This window comes from Bos indicus, chromosome 10, assembly GCF_029378745.1.
Source record: "Bos indicus isolate NIAB-ARS_2022 breed Sahiwal x Tharparkar chromosome 10, NIAB-ARS_B.indTharparkar_mat_pri_1.0, whole genome shotgun sequence".
Classification (NCBI taxonomy): Eukaryota; Metazoa; Chordata; class Mammalia; order Artiodactyla; family Bovidae; genus Bos; species Bos indicus.
The window spans coordinates 11,605,498-11,618,348 of NC_091769.1; the positions used below are offsets into that span (position 1 = coordinate 11,605,498).

Genomic DNA, 12,851 nt, shown 5'->3' on the forward strand with positions numbered 1-12,851 from the left:
TGAGAAATGCTGGGCTGGAAGAAGCACAAGCTGTAATCAAGATTGCCGGGAGAAATATCAATAACCTCAGATATGCAGATGACACCACCCTTATGGCAGAAAGTGAAGAGGAACTAAAAAGCCTCTTGATGAAGGTGAAAGAGGAGAGTGAAAAAGTTGGCTTAAAACTCAACATTCAGAAAACTAAGATCATGGCATCTGGTCCCATCACTTCATGGGAAATAGATGGGGAAACAGTGGAAACAGTGTCAGACTCTATTTTTGGGGGCTCCAAAACTACTGCAGATGGTGACTGCAGCCATGAAATTAAAAGACGCTTGCTCCTTGGAAGGAAAGTTATGACCAACCTAGATAGCATATTGAAAAGCAGAGACATTACTTTGCCAACAAAGGTTCATCTAGTCAAGGCTATGGTTTTTCCAGTGGTCATGTATGGATGTGAGAGTTGGACTGTGAAGAAAGCTGAGTGCCAAAGAATTGATGCTTTTGAACTATGGTGTTGGAGAAGACTCTTGAGAGTCCCTTGGACTGCAAGGAGATCCAACCAGTCCTTTCTGAAGGACATCAGCCCTGGGATTTCTTTGGAGGGAATGATGCTGAAGCTGAAACTCCAGTACTTTGGCCACTTCATGCGAAGAGTTGACTCATTGGAAAAGACTCTGATGCTGGGAGGGATTGGGGGCAGGAGGAGAAGGGGACGACAGAGGATGAGATGGCTGGATGGCATCACTGACTCGATGGACGTGAGTCTGAGTGAACTCCAGGAGTTGGTGATGGACAGGGAGGCCTGGTGTGCTGGGATTCATGGGGTCGCAAAGAGTCGGACACAACTGAGCGACTGAACTGAACTGAACTGGTGGTTCAAATGCTCGCTTTCTTTATTGATCTTTTGTCTGGATGCTTTATCCATTATAGAATGTAGAGCATTGAAGTTTCTTACAGTTATGATATTAGTGTCTTATTTCTCCTTTCAATTTTATCAATATATGTTTTATATGTTTAGGTTCTCTGGTGTTGGATGCATACTCATTCATAACTGTTACATGTTCCTGGTGGATTCACCCTTTTAGCATAATATAATGTCCTTCTTCAGTTTTTGACTTGAAGCCTATTTTGTCTAACTAAAGTAACACCTACATTCTTTGGTTATTATTTTTATAGTTTCTTTTTCCATCCTTTTACTTTCACTCTATGTGTGTCCTTAAGTTGAAAGTGAATTTCTTACATATAGCATATTGTTGGGTCTTTCATTTTCTTAGTTCATTCAGCAACTCTTATGTCCTTTGACTTCAGAGTTTAATTTACGTTTAAAGTACTATTAAAAAGAAATTATTTATATTGCCATTTTGTTGATGTTTTCCTATTAGTCTTATACCTCTTTGGTCTGTTATTTCTCTCTTGCTGTCTTCCTGTTTTGTTCATTTTTGGTATTAATACATGTTGTTTTCTTTTCCCTTTTAATTTTGTGTAACTTCTATAGCATATGTGTGAGTGCTTACCTTAAGGCTTACAAAAATATCCTACATAAAAGTCTATTTAAAGCTGATAACTTAAATTCAATTGCATACAAACTCTATACTTAAACTTCTGCCCACACTCCAACCTTTTAGTGTCATCATTTATATTTGTTTATCTTGTGTATCTTTTAATATCTTTAATAGTCTTTATTTTTACATTTTTCTTACCTTTTATACCAGAATTATTTACCCACCACCATTATAGTAATACAATTTCTGTACCTGTCTGTATATTTGTCTTTATCAATGAGTTTCATACTTATGCTATTGTGTTACTTTTTAGCATCATTTTCAACCTGAAGAGTTTGCTTTAGCATTTCCTATAAGACAAGTCTAGTAGTGAACTCTTTTAGCTTTTGCTTATCTGGGAAAATCATTCTCCATTTTTTTGAAGGATAATTTTGCAGAGTATGTTATTCTTGCTTGGCAGTCCCGTGTCTGCCACCCCCCTTTATCCCTATCCTGCTTGTTTTCTGACCTGTGAAATTTCTGCTGAAAAATCTCTCATAGCCTTATAGGGGTTCCCTTGTATGTGACAAGTTTTTTCCTTCTCTGCTTTCAAAATTCAAAGGTCTTTGACTTCTGATAATTTGATTATAACATGTCTTGAAGTGTGTGCATTTCTTTATATTCTTTTGACTTCTTGAATCTGGATGTCTATTTTCTCCTCCACTTTTGGGAAGTTTTCAGTCATCATTACTACTGAATAACCTTTCTAGTATTTTCTTTTCTGTCTGGGATTCAATGTGTATATTGGTTTAATGCTGTACCAGTAAGTCCCTTTAGCTTTGTTTATTCCTTTTTCTTTTTCTGACTGAATTATTTCCAACGATTTGTCTTCAGATTCATTGATCCTTTCTCTTGTTTTATTATCCAATCTGTTGACGAACCACTGAATTTTTCACTTTAGTTTTCATGTTTTCAGCTCCAGGATTTATATTTTGTACTTTTTAATATATACATATATATACATTTTTGTTCACACTGCGTGGATTGTGGAATTATAGTTCCCTGACCAGTGATTGAACTTGTGCCCCTTGCAGTGGAAGTGTGAAGTCCTATAACTGGATGATCAGAAATTGCCTTAATATTTTCTATCTCTTTTGAAATTCTGCTTTGTTGAGATTGTTCATGCTTTGGTCTGTTGCCTGTGGTTAGCATCTTTATGACAGTCATTTTGAATTTTCTGTCAGGCAAATTATATAGCTCTGTTTCATTGGGGTTTCTGGATATTTATTTTGTTTGAAACATCTTTGATTCATTTTCCTCAGCCTCAACTCTCTACATTAATGTCTGTGCATTATACAAAATAGGTATCTCCCCCAATCTTCACGGACTGGCCATGAACAGCAGAATACTGTCATCAACCAACTTTTTCAGAGACTCTGGGGGCCTCGACCAACTCTTTCCCTCCTCAGGGAGTAGCAGTAAGTTGTTGCCCAGGTTTCTTCACTCTCTGCTGAGAAGTAGGGGAGCTACGCTGTTTGCCAGTTGAAGGTGCTGTCCCCATTCTCCTCCAGGCAGTTAAACTGTATTGGACACCTCAGACTTCCAAGACTGGTAAGATAGAAGGTCTCACCTCTGGAGAGCACCCTACAAAACACTGGGGTGCTCGACATATGACCTAACCCCTTCCTTTGGGAGAAGCTCAGAGCTAGGAGGTCTCATCCCAATTGTATGGCACTGTGCTGGGGTCAGGGACTCTAATGTGAGTCTGTCCCAAACCTCCTTACTGGTTTTGATGATTTTTGTTTTGTGTTCACCTGCTATACAGGAGACTTTCGATTAGTTTCTGGATTTCTCACACAGGCAATTTGTGAATTGTTGCTGAATTGGTATGTTTGTAGGGAGCTGGAGGGTCCATCACTATCTTGCTGATGTCACCCCAACATGGCTTCTATTTTTTCCTGTTGTTGACAGTGTTACTGTGAGCAGAATTTTAGGTTAGCGGTTATTTTCTCTCAGCAATTTTAAGATGTTTCACCATCTTCTGGATTCCTTAGTTGTTAATGAAACACCAAAACAAACTAATTTCCATTCTTTTTTTTGTAATATCTGTATCGAGTTGTTTTAAACACAGTTTGTCTTTGGTATTTTGAGATATTACGCTTTGTTCATTTTCCTTTAATCTGTCTTAGGATTTTTTTGGCTCTCTGAATTTAAAATTTAGCATCTTTCATAAATTTGGGCAAATTCTAAGTCATTATTTTTTAAAGTAATTTCTCTAAAATTCCAATACATTGTACCTGTTCATTATATATTAATTCTTTAATCTCTGTTCTTATTTTCCATCTTTTATTTCTCTGAGATATATTTTGGGTGATTTCTTCCTCATATCTTTCAGTTTAATGATTTCTTTTTAGCTATTTAATTTGTTCAGTTCATTTCAGTTTGTAATTTTAAATTGTTTTTTCATTAAAAAATGATTTCCCAATGTGTCTAGTTAATTTACATTATTTATTTATCATGTATCAATAGTGTTACTTTATTAAATCAAATAAATAGACATTTTATACTATCTGTTTGATAATTCTGACATCTTCAATCTTTGAAAGGAAGAGTCCTCAGAGTGATTTTTCATTTTGAGCTCATGTTCCTTTGAATTTTGTCAGAATTCTCGGTTTATAGTATACTTCTCAACAGATTATTTGGATTTGCTCCCTCCAGGTGCTTGAGGTTACCACCAAGTCATGTTAACATTAAACTACATTTTTCCAGTTGAGCTTTTTCCTCCTCTAAAATCAAAGAAGTGTGATTTCAGGCTTCAAACCTGTGTGAGAATAAGCTTGCTATGCATTTTCAGAGAAGACATTTTTCCTCAATTTGTATCTCCTTCACCCAGAGCCATGGCAGAGACAGGCACAAATTCCACCACCAACCTCTAAGAACCTTTCTTTCTCCCTAATTCATTTACTTAAGATGTGTATTTCAAGAACTCTGGCATTAAACTGGAGGGGATGAGTGCTCTGATTAGATCTCACCACAAGGTATTGCCTCCAATGTCACCTCTTCATACCAAGGTGTTGTCACCCCAAGACATTGAAATTCAGGATTTAGGTTAGCAGGAAGCAGCAAGCAACCACCCCCAAAACCCAAGACAAACATCTGTGTGGTACTTTACAATTTCATATTCACTTCTTTCTTTGTGGCTTCTTGTCTCTGAAGAACTTCCTCACTTACAAACTCAATCATTCACTGAAAGGGATTAAATACTCTCTGCAGCATTTTAAGACATTTCTCTGAGTCTTTGTTCAGCCAGATGGGCCTGGTTTCTACTTCTATAAACTAGGAGGTGAGGGTCATAAGCTGAGTAAGAAGGAGGAAAAAAGTTTGCTGAAGAGTGGAAAAGGTTTGAAATGGTGGGAAATGGGAAAGCAAGACAAACAGTGAACACTAAATAATAAGCAGTATAAATGGTATTCAGAAAAGTTCATAGGCAGGAGACCACTTGACAAGACTTTATAGATCATGGGCTATACAGTAGTCTCATTTCTAATACATATTAGACATAAAACCTTGGACAAATCCCACTGTTTATACCTACCTATTTCATAGGGATTGTGAAGATGTGACGTGCTTTGAAAATACTAAATCACATAGAATGTAAGACATTGTAATCATGTTTTTGCCATAGAAATGTATCTCAAACTCTTGCTTTACAGATGATCCAAGAAGGATAGAATCAAGTTAATGGATAGAACAGTTTAGTAGATTTGCATAAAAACAGTTTATAATCACAGTTATGGATAAAAATCTAACACTGAGAAAAGTATAGTTTCCAGTAGATAGTAACTGACTCATGAGGTGAGACTTAATTTGTTTTGCAGGCTTTTCTGTTTAATAGAATTTGTTGAAACCAAATTAGCAAAGCCCTAATTATTATGGGCCATTTGCCATGCTATAAAAATAGTTTTGCTAAGTAAAACTCTAATATATTAAAGCAACTTCATCAGTAAGATTTTACCTGTAGTAATCAGAAGTAACTAATTGAACCAAGAAAATCTAAGAGAATCTTAGCATTCATATCATAGGCAATGTTTTAGGCACAAAATATAAAGATCCCAGAAAGTACACAAATAATTTACGTCATATATTCATCAAAATTAACTCTCAAATTTTAGATGGTTAAATATTTTCAAGATTTTGGTCTTTTCAAGATTGTCATCCAAAAATATATTCACTATTGTTCTATGAGTTTAAAATATGATGAAGTAACTTCTTATCCTTAGGGAGTTTCTATTTTAGGTGATAAAAGTACTTTTGTGAGAAATCATAGACCATTATAACAAAATGAAAGTACCTGTTAAGTTGAACTCCATCATGTTCTCTGACATTCCATCAATATTTGGAAGAATATATCGAATGTCAGGGACAATGACAGCAGCCATGTATGTAAGAGTTAAGATTCTGAATTTAATTTTCCTAGCTGTACTGGCATTGTGATTTAGTAACTGCATTTTATTGTGATTAAGCAACTGGCACTCATGTTACAAAACTGCAAGAAAAAATGTCAATATGGGTCATGGAGGTGAACTCATTGATTTTGGCATGCATCAACAACACCGCAAAGGTACTATCAACTCTCATTTTAAGTCCTTTTACTTGTTCCAATGGTAGGTAGCATGTTTAATAGAATAATTTGTTTTAAAGACTGAACCCTTCTCTGGTAAAAGCATAGGAGTGTGAACTTTTCTTTGGTAAAGTACATATTCTATTAATCATGCTGGAAAAAGTTCAATAGGTGCTTTAAACTTAGTGCATAGGTTTATTATTTTTTTCCAACTATTTGTTCTAGGAGGTAAGTATGTAAATCTAATTATTTCAGAAAGGGCTACCTCCCCCTACCTGAATTCCATTCAAGTATGGTAAAGAAAAGAAAGAGTGGTTTAGGCAGTCTTAACTTTTTGAAAACTTATTTTTAGAATAATTACCACAATGTATTCAAAGTAGTAATGGTTATTTTACAAACCTTATTTTTATACTGCTCTATGGTTCTTTGTAACTAAGTCTTTAAGTTAGAATTTAATTTTAAACTACTACTATATGTTTTTAATTAGTGAGAAGTGGATACAACAAATACTTAAAAGAAGTCAAAAGTAAAATGAAACTGGCATTTAATAGACAGCCTGGGTAATCAAGAAGCACAACTATTTAAAACAGATATAAGGGTCTCTTGGTAAACTAATACAATTATGTAAAGTTTAAAAATAAAATAAAATTAATTAAAAAAAAAAAAAAGTCAAATGTTAAGTTTTATATTTGTCACCATGTAGATTTTCCCTACCACTCTGCTGTAATACAAAGAACTCATTGGGAAAGCCTTATTCATTCAGAGTGATCAATAGTTCTTCCAATTACTTGGAATTGATATAAAAATTTGAATTAAAAAACTGGACATGTAAATTGCTTGTATGTAAAAAAAAAAACAAAAAAACTGGACGTGGAACAACGGACTGATTCTAAATTGGGAAAGGAATACTCCAGTGTGGTATACTGTCACCTTGCTTATTGAACTTATATGCAGAGTACATTATGCGAAATGCTGGGCTGGAGAAGCACAAGCTGGAATCCAGATTGCAGGGAGAAATATCAATAACCTTAGATATGCAGATGACACCACCCTTATGGCAGAAAGCGAAGAAGAACTAAAGAGCCTCTTGATGAAAGTGAAAGAGGAGGGTGAAAAAGTGGGCTTAAAACTCAACATTCAAAAAACGAAGATCATGGCATCTGGTCCCATCACTTCATGGCAAATAGATGGGGAAACAATGGAAACAGTGAGAGACTTTATTTTGGGGAGCTCCAAAATCACTGCAGATGGTGACTGCAGCCATGAAATTAAAAGACGCTTACTCCTTGGAAGAAAAGCTATGACAAACCTAGACAGCATATTAAAAAACAGAGACATTAGTTTACCGACAAACGTTGTCTAGTCAAAGCTATGGTTTTTCCAGTAGTCATGTATGGATGTGAGAGCTATACTATAAAGAAAGCTGAGTGCCGAAGAATTGATGCTTTTGAACTGTGGTGTTGGAGAAGACTCTTGAGAGTCCCTTGGACTGCAAAAAGATCAAAATTGTCAATCCTAAAGGAAGTCAGTCCTGAATATTCACTGGAAGGACTCAAGCTGAAGTTCCAATACTTTGGCCACCTGATGCGAAGAGCTGACACACTGGAAAAGACCCTGATGCTGGGAAAGATTGGAGAAGAGGAGAAGGGAATGACAGAGGATGAAATGGTTGGATGGCATCACTGACTCGATGGACATGAGTTTGAGCAAGCTCTGGGAGTTGGTGATGGACAGGGAAGCCTGGTGTGCTGCAGTCCATGGGGTCTCAAAGAGTCAGACACAACTGAGTGACTGAACTGAACTGTTTTAAACAGATTCCTTTGTATTTTTTCTATTGAATATAGAAATGATTTCTGGTTAAAAATGTCTCTTTTTAAACAGGTAAAAATATGTTCTTTTAAGTATAGTTATGTGTCTTAAAATCGTTCGTTTTATAAAAAGACTAGGATAGACAAATAATTTACACTCTTTCTAGGAGACACTCCAAAAGGAAAAAAACTTTAGCCCAGCTTCTTTCCAAATTATGTTTTCTAGGATAATAGAACCTTACTGTGTTTTAAAAAGTACATGACATAAATAAGATATCCATTTAATAGGAAGACTTTTAGACATTCAAATATCTTCCTCACTAGCTTGGAATAACAGCAATCAAAAGTCTGAAAATCCAATCTGGATACTGTGTAGTTTACACTGTAGAAGTATACTTTCAGAATTTCAAGCTTAAATATAGATGCTTTTTCCCTATGGTGATAATGTTTAGTCAATTTGTGTTTACCTTAGGGTGAGAGGTATGACTGGGAAAAGGCACAAGGGGACCTCCAGGGCACTGAAAATGATGCATATCTTATTCTGGGTGGTGGTAACATGAGTGTGTGCATATGTAAAATTTCACGTACCTGTGTACTTTATGTACTTTATGATATATGTTATATTTCAAGAAAAAGTAAAAAGGGTGTTTAGCTACTTATGAAATGCCCAACTGTTTTACAATGCCTCATTAATATGACTTTGTTAGTCAAAATGGTATCAGATCAGATCAGATCAGATCAGTCGCTCAGTCGTGTCTGACTCTTTGCGACCCCATGAATCGCAGCACGCCAGGCCTCCCTGTCCATCACCAACTCCCGGAGTTCACTGAGACTCACATCCATCAAGTCAGTGATGCCATCCAGCCATCTCATCCTCAGTGGTATAAGGAAAAAACAAATTATCTGATATGCATGGCTTAAGGACTGCTAATCATGCTTAGGCAAACTATATCTGAAGCTAGAGCAAAGTTTTAGTGATGAGATGTGCTGGTAGTATATCAGAAATTGCCAGGAAGAATACAGTGTATCAGCTTAACTATAAAGGACTGAAGTACTGTAACAGTTTAAGCAACAACCAGAAGATCAGAACATCTGCAAATAAATGATGTGACTATGGCATGTTTATTTGATTTATTAACCCATACTTTTTATTTCTGCTTACTGTTTGGGTTTTTGTCACTGTATTGTTTGTACTTCCAAATGATTGGGAATTCTGTTACATATTCTAAACTGTTGTTTTTAGTGTGGTAAAAAGCTGAATTTATGATTGTGCTTTTAAAATTATGCATTCAACTTCATAGCTATTACTGGAGAAGAGTTGGTTTACGCAGGAAATACAAACACACAATCTGCCTCAAATGATTTTTACTTTTGCTCAGAACCATGTTAATTCTCATCACCTCCAAAAGCCTTTGAGAGGATTAGCTGCATAGACCAATATTGTTCTATATTAGTCAGTATTAAGCATATGATGTCACCTTGTTTCCTCCCCTCCTTAAGCTTTTTTTTTTTTTTTTGCGGGGGGGAGGGGAGTGGGGTTTTTTTTGTGTGTGTGTGTGTGTGGTAATTTTCAAAATTCCGTGGCTTAAATACCACTAGCTGGCACACATGATTGATAAACTTACACTCTCAAACCTGTTTGAAATGGGTCAAATACCTAAGTGCTGCAGAACAATGCAAACCAACCAGCAATTCCTCATAAAAGAGAAAGGGGGTGTGATTAGGTGCCAGCTATTAAGCAAGTTATTGCAAAAACAGTTTGGTGGTTTGTTTCTGCAATAGGCGCAGGTTAAACTAGTATTTTCTCTTAATTAGCTGGAAAAAATAAAAAAGACTAGGCTTTAGGAGGTAGAATAAATAGTCGAGGCATGAAGCCACTGGGGCAAACACACTCGGGGCTTTACGGAGGTCTTTATACTGACCCTCGGGATTGGTTAGTGATTATTAACCCCGCCGGGGAACTATCGAACGAAATCTGTGTGAGGCTTATCGAGCGCCGGGTAAGGAGATGCAGGAGGGAATATAAGCTTCTAATAAAAGAAACGCAGTAACAATAGCAGAGGAACAGCTCTGCCTGGTGACGTAATGGCTGGCAGCAGTCCAGCTTCAGCAGAGCTGCTGCTACCTCAGCATCCAACCTCTCTCAACAGAGTCCAGCTTCGGCAGAGCTACCCCGGCTGCTACTTCTTGCGATGCCACTTTGTCGGTGCCACCGACACCTTCGCGTACAAGGGCCAGGACGCCAAACAAAGGCTGGTCCTGCTGTTTCAAGTTGTCTGAACATACACTCTCACTCACCACCAGCCCTCCCCTCGCCGACTCCCCAAGCCCCTCAGTAGTCGAGTCAATCGGCTGCTTAAGTTTAGGGCCAGAAACCTGGCGCACACTCCAGGCGTGCCTCAGTTTCCCCGGGCTGCTCTCGGATTCGCTTCTCCCGGTCCGCACCCCACCCCCCAACCCGCCACCGATCCTCAGCCCGAGTGAAACGCGGCGGCCCCACTCTCCCGCCCGGCCCCGCGTGCCGGTCCTCCCGCCTTACCTCCGCCAGGTAGAGGTTGAGGAGACAGAGCGTGGAGAACTGGAGACAGGAGGGGAAGCAGTAGAGCAGCCAGTGGGGGAAGAAGTGCAGGTGAGCGGGCGGCCGGAGCAGGGGCAAGGAGCCGCTGAGCGAGAAGGCGGCTGAGAAGAGGGTGGTCCTGAGCGCTGCCCACAGGAGACAGAGGAAGAGACAGAGGCTCTGGTAACTCAGCCGCCGCTCGCGGTACAGGAGCAGCCGCCACAGCTGCAGGTAGGCAAAGGCGAAGAGCGCGGCGTAGAGCAGGGCGTGCAGGATGCTCAGCGCCAACTGCACCGAGCCAGGCACCGCGGCGCCTGAGGCGGCAGCGACTGCGTCTCCGCCGCCCCCGCCGGGCGTCGAGGGCTCGCGGCCGGCCGCGGGACCCGGCACGGACACCCTCATGAGGGGGCTGGGGGGCGGGCGAAAGAGCGCGGGAAGGAAGGGGCCGGACTCGGAGCCGCCGTCGAGGGGGAGAAGGATGTCCCTCTGACCCCCCACCCACCCCAACCTCCAACCCCAGGAAGCGCCGTGACAGGACCCAGAGCCCCGCGGAGAACAGCCGCGGCTCCTCGGACCCCGCCTCCTCTCCCCGGCCCCCCACCCCCGGGGGTCTCGGCTCCTCCTGCTCCGGCTCGGCTCGGTAGATGCAAAAAACAACTCTCGGCTGGAGACAATCAGCTGAGAAACCCGAGCATTTGAGGCGCTCGCTCCGCACCTTGGGCTCCAGCCGATTGGCCCAGGAGGGCACGCCCCCTGGGCGCCGCGCTCGGAAGACCACAGGCCACAGGACCCGTCGCTCAGGGACCCCACGATCTCATTGGCCGCTCGCTTTCCCCGCCTGCTCCCTCCCCTTCATTCCCTAACCACGCTGCCGATTGGCCCAACTACTGTACGGCCTACTCGCGCTGGCGGGCGGACTAGACGTCGCCTGTCACCGGGGTGGCTCTTGCCCGCCCCCTGCGCTTCCCATTGGCTGGAAAGGCCGCACGTAAGGCCCACGAGGACAAGGAGGAGCCTCGTGGGTTGTTTTTTGCCCAGCCGTCCGACTCAGATGAGCGGTGCAGGCTGCTGCTGCGGAGGCGGGAGGAGAGTGAGCTCGCAGGTAGGGGGAGCGGTTCGCGGTTACTGGGCAGGCAAAGCACGGCCCCGCCTTCTGGGTCTCATCCTTCACGTGGAGGGAACTGTCGGTCCGCAGTCCAGATCCCAGCCGGCAAGTCTTGTCCTCAGGTCTCGGGTACGTAGGTGGCAGCGCGGGTCCTGGAGACCAGGGCTATGGTATCTGCAAGCAGGGATGCTTGCCGGCATTCGGACCTGGTGGGTTTACCTCAGCAACGACCGCACCACCCGGCTGTGGAGTTTGGCTTAAATAGGGTCTCACCTGGATGCTTCTGTTTTGTTTTCTTCTTTTTCCCTAGCGTGAGCGCCTATAAAAAGTGAGCCTTTTGTGGGGAGGAATGAGGCGAAGGCTGAACGGAAGGTCTAAGATCTTTCCCTCCCTCAGGACATGTTCCAGAAGAGAGTGGAATGGAATAGGAAAGAGAGTGGAAAGAGAATGGGATGGGTATGGAAGCCGTCTCTGAGTAGGGAGAAAGTGGGCATTTAAAACTTAGAATTTGGAAAGATGCTGTGAGCGTTAGGCAAAACGAGAGAATCAGAATTTTAAGTATTTGATGGATGTCTGGAGAGGAAAAGGGGAATAGTCTGTGCTTTTTAAATTCCAGATGTATTCCTTCAAAGACCGGACCTGTGTGTGGGTGGATAGTTGCGCTGTATCTAGGGCTCAGACATAAGGAAACAAAATGCTATATTATGTTACTTAATGCTGTAAATAAATGAGGAGTAAATAGATCTTCCCACGTATAGTGGACTGACATATGTTTTGACTTGGGGGGAGGGGAGTTGTTTGGTAACAAAATGAGCAAAGTAGTGCAAAATGATGAGAGAATCATTTGTGTTCCCCGTAGGATGGGTGGCGCATTGTTATTTAAGTATCCCTGTGAAAGACACTGCTACCTTTATTTGTGTAGCTAAGACTCGGCCTTTCCTAACTCACCATCCTAAGAAGCGTGTTGCTGCCTTCTTTCCTAGCTAAGAGATTCACAGAGAAGGTTAAAGTCTCCAGATTGTGGGACAGTAGTTCAACCAGGTACCACATGTTGGTGTGTTCTGGGTTCTGTATAGGGTGTGCTGACAAACTGATGGATGTTGAGGTCTGGTACTGTTCTGTGAAGATCCCTCAGATGAAACACTCAGCTGAGCAGGTTGTGCCGTGCAGCCAGCCTACAGTAGGGCAAACTTGGAGCGAGAAGTTCACAGGCCTAATCCAACATCAGTGCTCTACAGAAGGATCTTGGTTTGTTTGTTTGTTTGCAGCTTAAGGCATTTGCCTCATGGATTCA

The 12,851-nt window shown here is 41.2% G+C and overlaps 2 protein-coding genes across 3 annotated transcripts in view; one reads left to right on the top strand and one right to left on the bottom strand.

Annotated features, from left to right (window-relative positions):
• The window catches only part of GPR137C (G protein-coupled receptor 137C), a 62,390-nt gene extending 51,450 nt beyond the window's left edge, over positions 1-10,940 (bottom strand). The window contains exon 1 of the mRNA XM_019967729.2: positions 10,435-10,940. Coding sequence (XP_019823288.2) covers positions 10,435-10,854 — 420 coding nt within the window. The 5' untranslated portion in view covers positions 10,855-10,940. The remainder of the gene's footprint in view (positions 1-10,434) is intronic.
• A 503-nt stretch (positions 10,941-11,443) lies between these two features.
• The window catches only part of TXNDC16 (thioredoxin domain containing 16), a 93,386-nt gene continuing 91,978 nt past the window's right edge, over positions 11,444-12,851 (top strand). Inside the window, exon 1 of one of the 2 annotated variants that reach the window (XM_019968118.2) lies at positions 11,444-11,554. The gene's annotated coding sequence lies outside the window, so the exon portion shown is untranslated. Of the gene's footprint in view, positions 11,687-12,851 lie in introns of both variants that reach the window. The other variant, XM_070796895.1, reaches the window with a different exon arrangement.